This window comes from Trichogramma pretiosum, unplaced genomic scaffold (genome assembly GCF_000599845.2).
Source record: "Trichogramma pretiosum strain Unisexual culture from Peru unplaced genomic scaffold, Tpre_2.0 scaffold2, whole genome shotgun sequence".
NCBI classification, from domain to species: Eukaryota; Metazoa; Arthropoda; class Insecta; order Hymenoptera; family Trichogrammatidae; genus Trichogramma; species Trichogramma pretiosum.
The window spans coordinates 3,659,850-3,677,375 of record NW_019641687.1 but is presented as its reverse complement, the minus strand read 5'-3'; the positions used below and the strand labels follow the sequence as shown (position 1 = coordinate 3,677,375).

General features: G+C 37.9%; 5 protein-coding genes across 6 annotated transcripts; 2 read left to right on the top strand and 3 right to left on the bottom strand.

The window, feature by feature from the left end:
- Positions 1 to 39: 39 nt before the first annotated feature.
- LOC106659065 (AP-3 complex subunit mu-1) lies at positions 40 to 1,947 on the bottom strand. The gene has a single exon (XM_014381364.2). It carries the CDS (start codon positions 1,363 to 1,365, stop codon positions 112 to 114), a length of 1,254 nt encoding a protein of 417 aa, XP_014236850.1. The 5' UTR covers positions 1,366 to 1,947; the 3' UTR covers positions 40 to 111.
- Positions 1,948 to 1,968: 21 nt separating this feature from the next.
- LOC106659063 (SET and MYND domain-containing protein 4-like) lies at positions 1,969 to 4,268 on the bottom strand. The gene has a single exon (XM_014381363.2). The coding sequence runs from the start codon at positions 4,258 to 4,260 to the stop codon at positions 1,981 to 1,983; it is 2,280 nt and encodes a 759-aa protein (XP_014236849.1). The 5' UTR covers positions 4,261 to 4,268; the 3' UTR covers positions 1,969 to 1,980.
- Positions 4,269 to 4,947: 679 nt separating this feature from the next.
- LOC106659062 (mannosyl-oligosaccharide glucosidase GCS1) lies at positions 4,948 to 8,289 on the top strand. Of its 2 annotated transcripts, none has more exons than XM_014381361.2 (2): positions 4,948 to 5,037; positions 5,126 to 8,289. In XM_014381361.2, exon 2 carries the CDS (start codon positions 5,187 to 5,189, stop codon positions 7,623 to 7,625), a length of 2,439 nt encoding a protein of 812 aa, XP_014236847.1. In that variant the 5' UTR covers positions 4,948 to 5,037; positions 5,126 to 5,186; the 3' UTR covers positions 7,626 to 8,289. The 2 variants fall into 2 exon arrangements, with proteins under 2 accessions (XP_014236847.1, XP_014236848.1); XM_014381362.2 differs by having other exon boundaries at positions 4,956 to 5,033.
- A 31-nt stretch (positions 8,290 to 8,320) lies between these two features.
- Positions 8,321 to 10,409, bottom strand: LOC106658842 (NADH dehydrogenase [ubiquinone] 1 alpha subcomplex assembly factor 2). The gene is made up of 3 exons (XM_014380975.2): positions 10,256 to 10,409; positions 9,460 to 9,750; positions 8,321 to 9,390 (listed from the first exon to the last, which is right to left on the bottom strand). Exons 2-3 carry the CDS (start codon positions 9,724 to 9,726, stop codon positions 9,184 to 9,186), a joined length of 474 nt encoding a protein of 157 aa, XP_014236461.1. The 5' UTR covers positions 9,727 to 9,750; positions 10,256 to 10,409; the 3' UTR covers positions 8,321 to 9,183.
- A 2,072-nt stretch (positions 10,410 to 12,481) lies between these two features.
- LOC106658873 (zinc finger protein 271-like) lies at positions 12,482 to 13,983 on the top strand. The gene is made up of 3 exons (XM_014381017.2): positions 12,482 to 12,622; positions 12,698 to 12,800; positions 12,882 to 13,983. The coding sequence occupies exons 1-3, from the start codon at positions 12,588 to 12,590 to the stop codon at positions 13,707 to 13,709; spliced, it is 966 nt and encodes a 321-aa protein (XP_014236503.1). The 5' UTR covers positions 12,482 to 12,587; the 3' UTR covers positions 13,710 to 13,983.
- The last annotated feature ends 3,543 nt before the right edge of the window (positions 13,984 to 17,526 follow it).

The following is a 17,526-nucleotide window of genomic DNA, read 5'->3' as shown; positions in this document are numbered from 1 at the left end:
ATAATATTTAATCTGTAAAACTTTATTTCCATAAAACATAATAATATTTAGTAAGAATACATTTTTCAATAATTTATTTACATGAGTCAAAATATAATGAGTACAGTTGATTTACATTCGAATTTGAAATTTTCCAGCTTTAGTGACGTACTTCACACCTTTGAAAGGCTTATATTTTTCACCATACATATCTAATCTATTGACTTTTAATCCTGATACTGCAAGCTGATTAATTACAAAATGAACATTGATAGCTGGATTGGATTCTAATACTGTAGCAGATGATTGCACAGAAACAGACCCTCGCAAATTCGGTAATTTTGATGTATCGATTCTGCCTATGTCCCATTGAAGAATTTTATTAACAGGATCAAACACATATTTTCCTTGATTTGCAACTAAGTTGCAATTCAGAACTATTTTAGGCAGTGGAATCTCCAAACTAACATTTTCTACTGCTCTACCAATTGTTTGTTTAGGTCCAACTGTAATATCTAATCGTCCACCACCAGGTTCTTTCAAACTAATGTTATGTCTAACATAAATAGGGATTGCAACAACATTTTGTGATCCAACATGGTATGATAATAATGTGAAATTTCCATCTGGAGGTATAAATGATAAAATTTTTTCAGCTTCCCAACGTTTGAATCGTATACAAGGATGAAAACTAACATCATCCAATAGTCTTGGATTGACAAATGATAAAGTAAGATCAGGCATTCCACTTAGTTTAATGCAGCAATCAATGCAACCTTGAATCTCAGCATGGACAGTAGCACCAGTTTTATCAATGATAGCATCTACTTCTTCGATAATATCAAAGTATGCTTCATTATTAGTATACTTTACTCCTGTTCTTCTCCATGGTACATTAGATAACTGTCCACTTGGCAAAATAGAACTTACATTTGATTTTCCTGTAACTGAATTAGCTATGGTTCTTAAAATATTAGGTGGTTTAATTAATTCCTTCAAGATGTTAGACTCAGTTGTTAAAGGGAATCCATTATCCAACATTTCATCTAACAATTCATAAACAACAACATAATTTTCCTTGACAGTTGTTTCAGTGCACTCAGTAAAATAATCTTCAAATGTATCTACAACTCTGTGCAGAAATTCTACAACAAATAAAGGAGGTATGTCAGTTGTACAGACTGCTACAAAAAACATACGGCAGCGATATATGCTTATGAGGTAGTGATGAGGAGTTGCTACAACTGGTGGAATATCTTTGGGTGCCAACAGTTTATGCTGATCATCGAATAAATAATCACAAAGAGATCTGGCTACAGCACTTTTCCAATGTTTTTCCATAAAAACATCACCAGAAGAGTTGATGATAAACAAGCTGTGAATCATCTTGTCTGTCTTCTTCAAAGAAAAGTAAAAAATAAATGCAATCAATAACCGCAGACAATATTTCAATCTGCTAAAATATCAATCTTATTCAACGAAGTTTCTGCTTCGTTGTTGTAATAATTGTTAATAGGGTTTTGTATTTTCGTTTGTTTTGAAGACTTGTTTGATTATGACTTGCTTTCACTTCATTGATTCAAACAGACTATTAGAGGTATTCTTTTTTAACACTGCGCTCATAATTGTCTTTTCTATGAACTTATTCTGTTAACACTGTTTCAATAACAACAATAATAACAATGGAATGTATTTTTGAAGAAATATTTATTTATTATCTATCCGTCATTTTAGAATTGTTGGAAAGATTCGATCTCGCCCATCAAAGACCTCCCTCTTGGGCCACAATTCATTTATCGGCGCATAGTATGCTTGCCACGGTACGAGAATTGTACACTTGCAAGTGAAGTCTACAACATGGCGCTTTCTGACAGCAGTGAGTCGCTCCAATTGACCCGCTTGAATTTGAAAATTCGCACTGTTATAAAAATGTTATCTCTTATCAACGTATGAAACTGGCTTTTTTTATTACGAAAAAATGTGCGTTGCAAATCTTTGTTCTTAAAGGTGCAAATTTTCAAAGAGGGGCTCAATCAAGCTGACTTTCTCGGTTATCTGCCGACACGAATTGTTCCACGGTCCATAATTGAGCCTCAAAATTTCTTCGGCCTGGCGTAGATAGCGACGGGTTTTTTTCAAAATATTTTTATACTGTTTTGTATTGATATTTTCCTCTTCGTCGAGATATCGAATGCAAATATCGGTTAATTTATTAAGTTCATTGGCAAATTCGATACTATCGGAACCGTACCGTTCTTCGATCGAAGTTAAGCTGTACTCTAGTTGTATGACAGCCTCAAGCCAACGACCCATAGTCGCTAATATTTTACCAATAAGATCGTGAGTAATGGCAATAGTTTCATGATGCTTGTAAAAAATTTTTGTTCTAACTTCAAGGCATTGTTTAGCAGTCTCCAAAGCATCGAGTGTCTTATTTAAACGCAACAAATCTTGAGTTTTAGCAAAAAGTCTTTTTGATTCTTCAATTTCGTACAAAGTGTTTTCTTGTAATTCATAGGTTGTATCACAGCTAAGGCAAGTGGCCGTGAGACCGTTAACGACTTTAACAGCACCAAAACATTCTTTGCAATTCAACTTTTTATATTTATCTGCAAAGTTTTGCAAGGCACGATCAGTGCAAGCTTTACACTCGCATGTAAAACAGTACTGATTTTTTAACGATGTTTGTCTATCTTCTAAGGCCATTCTTCTGTAGTGAGGTCCATAACAATTAAGAACTTCTTCTTCACTTGCAATATCTTCCGTAGCTTTAACAATTAAGTATTGTCCTTTAAAACTATTAATAATATTTGGTTTACAAGAATGATTCATCATACTTGCAGAAGGATAAATGGCGGTGGCTACTCTGCATTGATACTCGGCTGCAATGCTTTCGAGTTCTGATTTTTCTAAAGATAATTTTGTAATCGCATGCCCATTACAAATGAGTTGCATCATGTGCCTCAAAATCAACCCACTGACATAATGTTCTTTGTTACCATCAGTCCAATTATCAAATTCTAAATCTAATAAACTAATCATATTGAGCTCTTTGTTATCAAACTTTTTGAAAAGATTTTCGTGGACATCAACAGTTTGAAAAAAATCTGTATAAGTTTTTAAATACAAGGTCATCATGAGAGCAGAAACTCCATAAACGTACATATCATTTGTGCCTATTTTATCAATGTTTGTAACTAGATGATGAATGGTATTAAACTTATTCATGTCACTTTCAGCACAACACTTTAAAAAAGTTCTCACAGTCAAATGAGCGATTCCTATTTGATTCCACAAATCAATCTGATGACCAAAACATTCATAACAATGGTAAGTAGACCAGGCTTCCTCCATACATTGTTTACTGCAATATATTGTACAAGCACAAAACTTACATGGTATTGGTATATCACCTTTATCATTGCAACAATTAGCACACACAGCATCGCTCTCTCCATTATCTAACAAAACAAAAGCAAAAGGCTTCTCATAGAACAATGTATCACCCTTTTTGATATCTTGATTAGCGACGACGTAACGTCCCTTTTCAACTGAAAACTTGATGCTCAAATTTTTCGAAGCACTTAGAAATTCGGAGTTTTCCTCGAAAATAATATGATCGGAAGCAGGTGACACACAGGCATTGACAGGACTAGTAGCGTCTTTTTTTCCGGTCATGTCTATTACCGTACTAGCCGTAAGGAACTCAATTTGTTTCTCAATGTCGGCGATCTTGGAGCTCGTCAAGCTCTCGCTCGACTGCTTGCTGATGCACTCCCTCAGCTTGACGACAGCCTCGTTCATTTCGATTTTCTTCTGCAGCTTGGAGTAGCACTGCGCGGCCCGAAGATACAATTTGTACATCATCGCCGCGGGATAATTGCACTCGAGGGCCAGCTCGATGTCTTGGATGCAGGCCTTGTATTTCCCCATATAGAACAGAGCAGCGGATCTGTTGGCCAGAGCCAAGGCGAAATCCTCGCTGTCCCACGAGGCGTACTGCAAGCTCAGTCCGTAAGCTTCGAGGCAGCATTGATAATTCTTCGCTTGGAAGTCGCTGTTACCTTTTCGCCTGTACTCCTGGCTCTTGTCGTTGCTCTTCTTGAACGGGAACAGCTGCATGTGCTTGAACGAGAGCAGCCAGGACACGAGCTGGTCCTTCAGGACGCTATTGTTGACGAAGTAATCCATGATTTTGAACTCGTTCCTCTCGCGATCGTAGAGGCTGAAAGTCCTGTTCTGGCGCACGACCATACGCAGTATCTCTTGCCAAGAGTCCATTGTTTTTTTTTTGTTTCTTTCGCACTCGTCGATCAAATTATTGTCCGAAGATGAATCGTTATCCTATTTTTCGATATAGGGATGTATGGCAGTCGTTCAACTAGTTCATCGTCGAACTGACGAACGCAATCGTGTACGCGCGTCGTTATATCATCGCGCGGGGGGTCGCGCGAAGAGGATTCGAGGCGAATCAGTGGCGACTGGCGGGCGGCTCGCGTGTACACCACACAAACCAAACACATACGTCTATAGTGTTTCGTAACTTCCCTCGGCAATACGAAGGAAAACCACTTTTATACTTGCACTTCCTATACACACACTTTCAACCCTGCGCTGCTGCCTCTGTGCTGGCATGAGACTTCTGCACAGGCGGTCGGTCGGGCGCACGGATGCACACACACGTGCAGACGATTGTCAAAGTGTGTGACTTGCGCCTTGTGCACCGGCGGCGGCGGTAAGCGTTCGCGCGCGCGCGCGCCTGTCCGTCCACCCGGCAGCAGCAGCAGCAGCAAGCATTAGAGTGTCAGACTTGGCTCCTTTACCCCCCGCGAGCGCGTCGACTGCTTTTGACAAATAAAAAACGGGTCATCCACCTTCGATTAAGCAGTGCTTACAACCATTTCCTGACGCGGTACTCTGCCACCTATCGATTGCTGCTTCTGCTGCTTTTTGTTATTGTCTGCAGTGTATAGCCTCTTTTTCGAGAGCTTCGAGTTTCGTTAAAACCGTTTGCTCGTTGCGTTGTCTTTCCAGATGCTGATGTGTCAAAAATCGTAGGTAAACACAACTTTTGAATAATCGTATTTGAGGGTAGATATAATTGGGTTTTAATTTAATTAACGAGTGATTCGCATTTTACATACAGGTTTCAATTTTATGAATAACATTCGGATCTTTTTGCGCGTCTGCAAAATAACAGCATCAAAATGAGAAAGCCAAGACCAAGAGATAGACCAGTGAAAAACAGATCATCATCTGACAGAGGAAGTGATAATTCACCCACACGTATTCTAGGTGTTCATAATTTTTTTCTCAAAGTTGTCCTACCTATATCTGTGTTGACAATTGCAGCCTGTTTGGGCTATAAAGGCTACAATGAAACTCGTGTCAATACTCCATTCAGTAATAGTAAACTTGTAGAAGTAAGTCGCTTAGATAAGAATGACTATTATTGGGGGTCTTATAGATCAAATATGTACTTTGGTATGAAAACAAGGGAACCATATTCATTAGTAACTGGTCTCATGTGGTACTTCTCTAGAACTCTTCAAGCAGATGGTAGTGGTATGAGACATTGGTGCACTCAAAATGATAGATTAGAGAAATATGGCTGGACCAAACACGATGGAAAGAATTTTGGAATACAAGAAATAATTGATAATAATGTTTTAATTACTACGTCATTTGTAAAAGATATTCATGGATCAAATGGTGGTGACTGGACAGCTAAAATTAATGCAACAGCTATTAAATCAACATCAAGAAATAAAGAGATATCTTTACTGTTTTATACTGCCATTGAAGATAAGACAAATGGTAATATTAATCCAATTGTGGATCATTCAGCTGAAATTCTGAAAGGTGTCGAAGGTCAAACTAAAGACTTAGGTTACTTTGATTTAAACTTCAATGTGATAAGTAGTGGAGAAGTAGACCAATCGTATTTAGTCACAGCAGCTCCAAATCTTGGCCTTCTTAAAGAAACAATCTTTCACCACTTTAAAATTTCTAAGAAAGCAAATGTTGAAAAAATTGTTCTTCCTGGTGAAGCATTGAGACTCAATAATGGAAAAACATTAGTGCCTAATTTTATAGTGACACAGGTCACAGCTGAATTGCCTGTAGAACTAGAAATTAGATTTGAACGTAATAGTATTGCCAGTCAAAAGGAAAAATTAACTGGAAAGTACTATGATACAGTATTGAAAAATTATGAAAATCATTTTGATACCAAATTTGAAGATACTTTCAAATTAAAAACCAAAGGATATAACGAATCAGAAGTAAATTTTGCAAAAGCAGCTTTTTCCAACATGATTGGTTCAATTGGATACTTCTATGGTTCTGCTCAAGTGAAAAGTGTTTATACAGATTTACCTGTTCCATATTGGAAAGCACCTCTTTTCAGTGCAGTACCCAGCAGGAGCTTTTTCCCAAGAGGCTTCTTATGGGATGAAGGATTCCATGGTCTTCTTCTTGCTAGTTGGGACTTAGATTTAGAAATGGATATAATTAGTCACTGGTTTGATTTAATGAATGTAGAGGGTTGGATTCCAAGAGAAATGATCCTAGGTGAAGAAGCTCTTGCTAAAGTTCCACAAGAATTTGTTACACAAGTCAACACCAATGCCAATCCTCCCACATTTTTCTTAACTCTGCAGTATATTTTAAATCACAAACGCAGTGAATTGATGACGAAACATTTGCATCTGTTGGAAAAATTATATCCCAGATTGCAAACCTGGTTCGAATGGTTCAACTCCACTCAAAAGGGCGAGATCTCGGGTACTTACAGATGGCGAGGAAGAAACGGTGAAACGAATCGAGAATTGAATCCCAAAACATTGACTTCCGGCCTAGACGATTATCCACGGGCTTCTCATCCGACGGTTCACGAGCGTCACGTCGATCTACGTTGCTGGATGACTCTGGCGTCGAGCGTGATGGCGAACTTGGCCGATATCCTCGGCAAAACGACGCACAAGTACGAGAACACGTTCGACTATCTCTCGGACAACAAGCATTTGAATGAGTTGCATTGGTCTCCCACGATGAGCGTCTACGCCGATTACGGCCTGCACACCGACAAAGTACGACTCGAAAGACCCAAGCACGCCAGTAGACAAGCCCAGGTATCGCAAGACAAAGTGAGGGTCGTTCTCGCGGAACCGGAAGAGAAGTTCGTCGACACTTCGTTCGGTTACGTATCGCTGTTTCCCTTCCTATTGAAAATCGTCGACCCGGACTCGTATCAACTGCAAAAGATTCTGCAAGACATCGAGAAGCCCGAGCTTCTGTGGACCAATTACGGCTTGAGGTCTTTGGCAAGATCTTCGCCGATTTACATGAAGCACAATACCGAGCACGATCCACCATACTGGAGAGGAGCCATCTGGATGAACTTGAACTATCTGACGGTCGCAGCGTTACAACATTATTCCAAAGTCGAAGGTCCTTACCAGGTCGAAGCCGGACGGATTTATACTAAACTCAGAAATAATCTCATTAAGAACGTCTTTCATCAGCAGAAGAAGACCAATTACTTGTGGGAGAATTATGGCGATAAACTCGGCGAAGGAAAGGGCAGCCATCCTTTTACGGGATGGACCTCGTTGGTTGTTTTGCTCATGTCAGAACAGTACTAGAAAAATAGCTGTAGGCTTGTTAAAGTTTGCATCTAACATAATGAAGAATCTTGCATTTTCTATGAATATAGAGTTTTTTAAACTCGGTAAACTTGCATGTACGCACTTGACAGTTAATGAAATCATAGTTATTCTGGTCCTTTAGAGATCAATTTTACGGAAAATTCTCCTCAAATGTTGAATGAACTCAAATGAATGACCTTCATGGTCATTTTAATTATCGAAGGAAATGTAGCATTAGTTCTTGAACTATTCTTTAGAATCCAGTAGTTTCTGATTCTATTTTTATAGAAGTGATTTTTTAGAAAGTAAAGTCTGTGTAGATGGCTTGTATATTATTAACTTTAAACTTCATAGAATTATTATAACTTAGCATGGAATTAGCATATACCCATGTACTTTTTACTTTAAATTTTTATTACTCTCTAACTTCTTAACTATTTTACGCTTTTGATAGAAGTTTGACAGAACTTCAGTGATAAAAGTTCAAGTTGCATAATAGACCTAAGGTTGTTATAACTTGTCATTTTTACTGTGCATATATTATAAAATATAACGTCCAAACTATTAATGAGTATAACTCATGCTCGCGTTATATATATTATAGATTTAAAATTTAGTGCAAAATATTTACTGTTGAAGTAATACAAAAATTTTATATAAAAATGAAAAAGGGTTAGTTATAGAAAATTAGATATTAAAAAACAAGAATTTTTGAAATCTCAAAATTAGTAAAAAAACTTTAAATGAAAATTCTAAATTGTAGTAACATTGGTACATATATTCTTGGGATATCATATCTAACGTAAATTTTTGATTGTTCAGATGATTTAAATATCTTGCATAATCCATTAATTTATAAGTAGTTTGATAGAATTTATATTACAATTTAAAACATTTAATGATCATCACTTGAATAATAAGAAAAGCAATATATGTAATTTGGGTAAAATTTCAATACCTAAAAATTTAAATAATGTTTTTAATGGTAAATATTTAGATTACGTAGGTAGATACTTAGCTTGACCAGATAATATCAAGACTGAAATTGCAACTGTCATTTGAATATAATCTGAATTTCAAAATCTTAATAATATATCCAAGACTTATGAATATTATTACATAATATATCATCCACAAACTGCATAACCCAATTTTTCCATCAAAACTATTTCAAAAAACAATTATCATTGGACACTTTACTTTAACACAACATAATGTATAAATGTATACGTATATCGATAGTAATATTTATAAAAGAACTTGTGATTGATACTAGTTGCCTACATATAAAGATTTACAACTTTGTAAGTTTTTGAATATACATATCTTTTCTTAGATTATAAGTCTAGATATTAAATAAAACTAAATGTTTTTTCAACAATTTAAAATTACATCTTTATTTATAACTTTCAATTGGTTCAATAACATACTAATAAAAAAGTATTTGCTTTATTTACAGTTTGTAACATTCATTTAAATCCTATATTTACAAAAAAGTTACCTCAACTATCAATAAAAATAATTTTTTACAATTTCTTTGTCGAAAATTATTATTTTATGACTTATTCTTTTTCCAATTGGGTTTATAATCACGACCAAATTGCTTATATTCATCATAAGTTGGGAAATTTATAGAGGCATGTTGATCTAATGGTTTGGCATTAGGATCATGAGGCTGAAGTCCTTCTTCTCTTTGATAAGTAATTTCCAATTCAGCTGCATTTTGCCTTTTGGTCAATATCATTTCGTAATTTTCCATCACCTAGTAATAAAAAACTCTTGAAACTGTGACGAATGTTTCATGATTAAAATTAGAAAAAAAATTAAATACCTCGGCTTCAGTTGGAGGATCCGTTCGACGTTTTCGCAGCCAAGCTTCCCATTCAGCGGGTAAATCCTGTTCAAAGTTATTCTTCTCTTTCGGAACAAAGTAGCGATTACTTTTCTTGTGAATTGATTCCTTCAAATTCGTGACTTCGTAATACTTTGTGCCCATATAATCTTCACCGACGAGATTATGTTTAGGAATTTTAGGTGTGATAGATCTGAAGAAATGTTTGAAAATAATATGCATCAAGCGTCTCTCTTTTCCTGCCATCTCGAATAGTTTTTTTTGCACAATCTGAAATTACGAATAAATATTTATCAATTGTGAACGAGTCAACTTATTTCTTGTCAACTACATTCGCCTCAATTAAGTTGGAAGTTGTACATGTACGGTGGATCTAATCGTAGCATTTTAGAGCCGATAACAAGATTACCGTTGCAGTGTATGGCTTCTATAGAATTAAATAGTACTGACGCTTGGACAGAGTGATAGGGAGGTTCGATAAAGAAAAAATAAAAAAAAAAATCTAAAGCGTTAAATAAAATCTTTGCGTTCAAAGGTAGTTTTACATTGATAGAGAAGCTTTAACGTAGATCGCATTAAGATTTTGCATAAAAATAGAGCAATATACTTGGCGATTAGTTTACATTCAAAAGTTAGAAAAATCTCATTCTTTTAACAATTATTGGCTTATTAAACATTTTGACTTTTTGGATGCACTTCAACGTCAAAACATTACACCACTTTTTGTAACCTGCAAATATGATCGTAGTACGCAAAAATTCTGCCACTAACTTACCAAATATGTTTCAGCGCAGGTCAATTTTATTCCTGAAAAATTATCTCAACCAGTTCAATAATTAATTTGAGTTATTAATTACTCCCAATCCATGGAAGGTAAACGATTCGTGATATAATTTTACACTGCTGCTCTGTTTGCGATAAGTATGCAAACACACTATGTGTATAATGTCATGCGCGCGCTTCTGTCAGAAGCAGACGACGACACGTCTTGCAAAGTGTTTCGAAAGCGCGTAATTTCAATCGTCAAGATTAATTCATTTATTTTACTCATTATATTCATATCTATATTTATAATTTTTGAGCGTGCGATGCGGTCATTTTTTTATCAGTATTATTATGTACAAATTGGCCCAATCATAGTTTATTTTTTACGTTTTTCGGTAAAAATTTATGTTAATTATAACGCCAGGTTAAAAATCGTATTGCAATCAAAAATAAAGATGCTGCGGGTCGATGAGTCACTCGGCGTGGAATAATGAATATCGATTGGTAAATCATAATCGCCGGACGGTACAAGAATATAGTTTACATGGCGATAATATATTAAATAAATTTTAAATTTACAGATATTTCATGCAAAATTTTATACTCGGTTACATTCGGCCGGGTCGTCACTCGCTCGGAAATATAACACAGTTTCGAAATGACAAAAGTGTATCGAGCGGGTGCGGGTGCGCGCGGCTAAAAATATTTTCTTTCGAGACGACAGACAACTCGGCGCGCGGAGACGCGCACAATGACAGATGGAAAATTTGAATCGCGGAGCTCTCTCAAAATGGGTATAAGTTATAATGGAACATAGAGTACAGCTTGTATTTCCACGAAGCCACAGCATGCGAATTTCGAGATGAATGAGGAAATCTGTTGTTTGTTGAAGAGTATATAGGCTAGACACCTTTGTCACACATTCGTACACGCGTACACTCGGCGAGCGAAAATATAAATCATTAGCGATACGACGCGCGCAAAAAAGCACCATACGAAGATCGGCAGTGATTAATCAGTTTTTACTCTACGCGCGTATACGCGGACGTGTATTACGAAAGCAGCTCGTGCATCGAAAAGGCTGGAAGAAAAATTTTCTTAGGTAAACATACACGCACACACCCTCCTCCGTTGCAGAGTAGTTTGCGGTGCGCGCTGGGGAAAAAGTGAAAAAAAAGCTGTCATCCCTCTCGGTATAATGTATAACGCGCCGCAGACGCACTTGAGCATTTATGAGGCGTGCAGCAGCAGCTCGCTCGAGCACGATATAGCTATATGTAATGTACGTAGGCAGGCTACATAAACACGCGTGTAATACGTCCCATTGCTCGGCGAAGCTTTGGAAACGAGTCGTATTCGTCGTTATGCGCGGCTGTACTGCACCACCCATGGAGCGAGATTGGATGTGTATAATATGCCTCCCTTGGTCTCTGCTTATATTGCTGTATACACACAAGCGCGCCCCCGACTAGCTCGATGTATTATTTCTCTCGCTCGACTTGGCCTCTTGCCATGCTTTTCTCTCTCTCTCTCTCTCGCACGTAATATAGCCTGCCGCAAGTACTTGAGACGTGCATCCACTCGAGGCTCGCGCCTACTCTGTACTTACAGGCTCTGTATACGCTATATATTGCGGTGCGTGTTGTACAGGCGCCAAGTGCGAGTTGCCGTCGTCGGCTTTGGGATGAGGATGTGTACCCTCCTGTTACGTGATTCTACCGGGCGTATGTGCGCCTGTATTTTAGTAATTCAGGTATATCCGAGGCTCCATTGCTCCGAGAGAAATAATATTTAGATGTCGATTTTTATGTACCTGTTTATATCTTTAAGAAGGAACTAATGGACAAAAATACTTGATTATGGACGAAAAAATATTGCTTCCTCAAAGAGAGTAACTCACAGTTTCCTGCAAATTTCCACGTTCCTTGAAGATTTTGCAAAATAGCAGGAGAATTAGAGTAAACGCGTAATTTGACTGCGAAATTGTAAAGCACGTAGAAAGATGAAATAATTATCAAGTCTTTTCAATATTATAATAAAATTAACCCGCACATCATACTTCGGCTCATCGTTGAATTATTTTTAAAAATTTTTACTTTCACACTTCTTCGTCACGAAATATCGTATTTAGAAAAATATTTATTGTTCATTCAGCAAGGGATCAATAAAAACAATAATAACAATAACAAACAAGTGATGACTTAATTATGCTTCGCTCACATTGTTTCGATCGAATTTCTGAACTATAATTTGTAAATATTATAGAATTAAGTGTTTAGTTCGTTTGATGTGTAACATTATTATGAAAAGATTAGTCGTTAACCAGATTCGAAGTGAGAAACATGGAATCGAGTAATATTTTCAACGGCGCTGTTAGGTAATTTTCATTTTAGATGAAAAAACGTATAAAAATATCATAGCGCGATACTCAATCTCATTTGATTTATTGCAGTGTCAAACAAGAACCATATGACGATCCCATTAATGAAAATAATTATAATATTATTGACGAGACATCCTGCGTTAATAATGTTCGATTCTTCAGAGAATATTCAGTAAGCATTAGCAGTCATACACGATTGACACAGTGAACATTTTTTACAAACCACTTCACATAATTAGATTTTTTATTACAGACGCTGCGATGTAACGAAAATCAGGAAAGTGAGCTCGATGATATAAAAATTGAGTTTGAGTGTAAATACTCGAAGCCTGATAAGAAATCATTAGTATTTAAGAAAATGGACTATTATCCTGCAAATGATTTGCAGAATACAAACTATAGCGACGATTGTAAAAATACAAACACGATTAAAATAGAAACTGCGAGTATAGTGAAAAAAGAATTGGATTTGAATTCCAATAATGAACTCCACCATACATTTGATACACGCGAGAAAACATTCACTCGAAAAAGTTATGTAAATCGGTACGTCAAATCCTCAAATCATGGTATTGCATATGAGTGCGATATCTGCGGAAAAAAATACACGAAAAAGAGTAATCTCAATAGACACATTAATAATATGCATAATGGTATCGAATATCCATGTAGTAGATGTGAAAAGAAGTTTTCACATAAGAGTAATCTCAAACGGCACATCGATGAGATACATAATGGTATCACATATCCCTGCAGTAGATGCGAAAAGAAGTTTTCAAATGAGAGTAATCTCAATAGGCACATTAATCATATGCATAATGGTATCACATATTCTAGAAGATGCGAAAAGAAGTTTTCACGTAAGAGCAATCTCAATAAGCACACTAATGAAATTCATAATGGTATTACATATCCCTGTAGTAGATGCGAAAAGAAATTTTCAAATAAGAGCAATCTTAATACTCACACCAATGAGATTCATAATAAAATCAGCCATGCATGTGATAAATGTGAAAAGTCATTTACTAAAAAAAGTAATCTCAATAGGCACATTAGATCGTCTCACGTTAGTATTACCTAAGCACATGGTGCATCGGCAAGTAAGGCACTAAACAAAAAATTATCTTAAAACCCATATCGATTCTGTACCTGGTTCACTCATCACGACCTAATAATAATGAAAATATAAAATGTATGTTCAATTTTGAAAACCGCGATGTAAAATCGAATGTATTTGTGCAGAAGATTAATCTAAAAATTCTGATTTTTAATATTACATATTCCTCTAATGGTTTTTTTATCTGATTATGTCAAAAACCCGTTCAAGTTATAAAATGACCAATAAATTATTGTATGGAAATGAATCAGATTGTTTATTTCAAATTATTTTAAATATATTAGATTGCCATTTTGATATAATTTTGATTTTCTGCTCTAAAATTCCATAAACTCAAAATTTATTTTGCAGTGCAAGCATGAGTATCTAACATGATACTAGATTTGAATAAAATATTTGAAAGAATAACTCGCTAATCTACAGTACTTAATAACTATACTGAAAGGACTGATGATATGTCAATAGCAAGTTAATACTTAATTTGTTGAATCCATTTCATTGATACCAATTTTATAATATTAGTCACTTTCCAGCGCCTTTGATTTTGCAAATATTGTTTTGCAACTCACTTACGTTTCTTCGGGTAATTAAATCGAAGCGCGCACCAATATGTCAACAGGTGAAAAAATTATGCATCATTACGCAGTGCGATTTTAATAATCAATTTCAGAACACCTCAAAATTACTCGGCGCTTAAAGTTCCACACTTTATTATGTGAGGAATTTATTCGTTTCACACCTTGATAGCTCCAAAACTCCAGAAAATACTTAACAAACACGGTGAAGATATAGCCGATCAGATTTTCAGTGAGACATCGAGCCTCGTTGAAGTTTTCTTGCCTTTTGTAGATCTCACATATATTTGATGAATAAAATATCATCATAACAACGAGGACGAATATTGCTGTAAGTCTCGTGTCAACGTAACTTTTATTTCCTTTCGGATTATAACGTCTGCACACTTATATTACACAAACAATGACGCATCTCATTACACAAACGTATAATGTACAACTGATAAGCGTCCAACTGCTCAACAAGGTTTAAAGATGTAATGTCAACGAACATTACGGATGTCGCAATTCGGTAATAATTTCAATGCTCCATTTCAATTCGATCGAGTGACAAATTCGAAAAATCTTGAACTCGTCGAGCGCTCATTATTCGAAGGCTCGAAGCGCCGCGGAGCTCCGAAAGAATTTGGCGAATCGTGCTGCAGACGCGTCGAGTACACACTTTCGTTCTCAGTCTGACGAACTCTCAATGCGCACGGCCGCACGCGATACATATTATGTATAAACATACTGTACACTGTGTAAGGCACACAATACGCATCGCAAGCTGTATATGCATATATTAATAAGTGCACGCGCACCGCAGGAAAGGCTGCGCTTGGACCGTAAAAGTGTGCATCGCTCGCGGGCCATTTAATATTAAGTATGCTGCACGATATACCTGCAAAAGAGCTGCTTTTTGAACGAGATGCTCGGCTGCGTGCACTGCACACCACACGCGTCCTTTCGTTCGTGAAAAAACATTAACCCGAGAGCCGGCGAAAAAAATCATCATCGCGCAGCGGATGCTTGCTAGCGTGGCCCCTCGGTCCTTCTTCTTTTCCCTCTTTGCTCTCGTTTTAAAACCTATTCGCTTTGTCCCTCGATTTCGTTCTGTACGCGTTTTGTTTCCGCGCCCTTTTATCCTTGTATACAGTGTGAAACCTTTCGGGAATTTTTTTTCTTTTCTTCCTTGATCCGGACTATTTAAAAATGCCGGTACAAGAAATTAATACCTATTGTGGAGTACGTGCGCTCCTAAACGAGTGTTAAAATCAGTCCACTTGTAAGGTAAAATTATTATACTACTCGAAACGTGTTTAGAATATTATAATTCATTCAATCGACTTGCAAAAAATCTGAAATGTGATTTATTATTAGTTTTGTATGAAAATTTTTAATCGCTTCCTTATGTTTTCGATAACTAGCGTGTTTACCCCAAGAGGGACAAGGAGCATTACTGTTGTCGTATACTGTATTGGTTGTTCCAATAAGTTATTTACATCAACTGCGTAATACCATCCGTATCTTTTGGTCTACGTTCGCTCAACAAATGCGAATCATTGAATTTTTTTCATAAATTTGCAAAGAAATTGAGAGTACGCCTACGCATAGGAAATGGAAGAATACAAGTATCGCGTATAACGCTCTCGATTTTCGTATCAATGAGCGAATCTCCGGAGAACGAGTGCCATTCGACACCTGTACTGCACGTGTTTCTTTTCTTTTTTAAAGCCTATCTCGTTTTTTAACTTCAACGGTAGCCGGCGAATACATCGATAATAATACGCGCGGGTAAAAGTACGTATATACAAATGAACCGAGAAATCCCATTCACTCGCGACGACGAGCCGTTTGCTGTGCTTCGCAACATGTGCCCGAGTCGTGAGAGACAGCGCGCAGTACAACCACGAGTTGTGCATGTGTACAACATATACCTATGTATAAGGCGACAACAAACGATGATCATCGCTCGAACGCGGCTATAGCTCGTATTCGTGCGAGATGGACGGAGACGGAAAACGGGAAAAAACACACGAGCGTAATAAGTATCGCACGAGTACAGGAGTACGCGAGGAAGAGCGAGCAGAGCAACGACGTCTCTGAAGGCACACGGGTAAAAGCAGCGGCGGCGGCGCCTGTTTGCGCGTGCGCGCCTTTTTGCGACTGTGTGCAGTGCAGTGCACTGTGTTTGTTGCGCTATATATATGTATGCGTATGCACTCGCTGCTGCAGTTGCTCAAAGAGTGTAAATGTATTTTCGTACGTGTGTGCGTGCATGTACTGCATCAGCACTCCGGAGCGCAGTGCACCGCAGCAGCAACATTAGCAGCTGTATGCAAGCAGCAGCAGCAGCAGCAGGCGAACTCATGAGGCATGCATGCGCATACGAACACACACACTCGAGTGTATGTGTGATAAAATGGCCGCCCCGCCTTGCTCGGGGGGGCCCACTCCGCCGACTCGGCGATTACAGCCGCGGCGAAACGCTATATACGTATATATAGCAATAGCAATAATAATAATAATAATAACGAGCGCGGAGTCGAGCGAGAGTCGCGCGAATATGCAGAGGACTGCCTAGCCGATCAGTCAGTCTCGTGCAGCCAACGGCAGTGACTGAGCGTGCGCCGCCGCCACCACCGCCGGACACCCCGAGACGACTGTCTCGCTCGACAACACAGCACGACGACTGTTTTTAGTGTCTGTGCAGTATCCGCGACAGCCGCGCGCTGACTATATATAGTTATTGTATTATATAGATCGCGAGGCAGCACGTATATAGCTATTATTATTTGGGCTCGGGCCCGTACAGCAATTGTGCAGTCGCGTGTGCTGCAGCTCCTGTGCACGCAGCAGAGATCCAGTCGAGATCCTCTCCGGCTGCAGTCAGCACAGTGGGCGCGTGTGCCTCCGTAGCACGAGTGCAGTCCAAAGTGTGTGCAGTGCAGTGTCGATCGTTCGCGAATGCACGTCTGGCCCGGACTATCTCTCTGTGCAGCAGCGGGCGCGTTCGACCGAGTGCGTGCGTGTGTGTGTGATATAAGTGTGAAACGTGATTCGTTGCCTCTGCTGCAGTATAGCGGAGAGCAGTCAACTCGTCTTTTGGGAAACGCGCGTGTGTGCCAGCGCCAGCCGAAATTCCCCGAGGCACATATCGCTGCTGCTGCTGCTGGCCCACGACATACATTAACGTATGTATACCGTACTCACGCGCGTGAATGTAC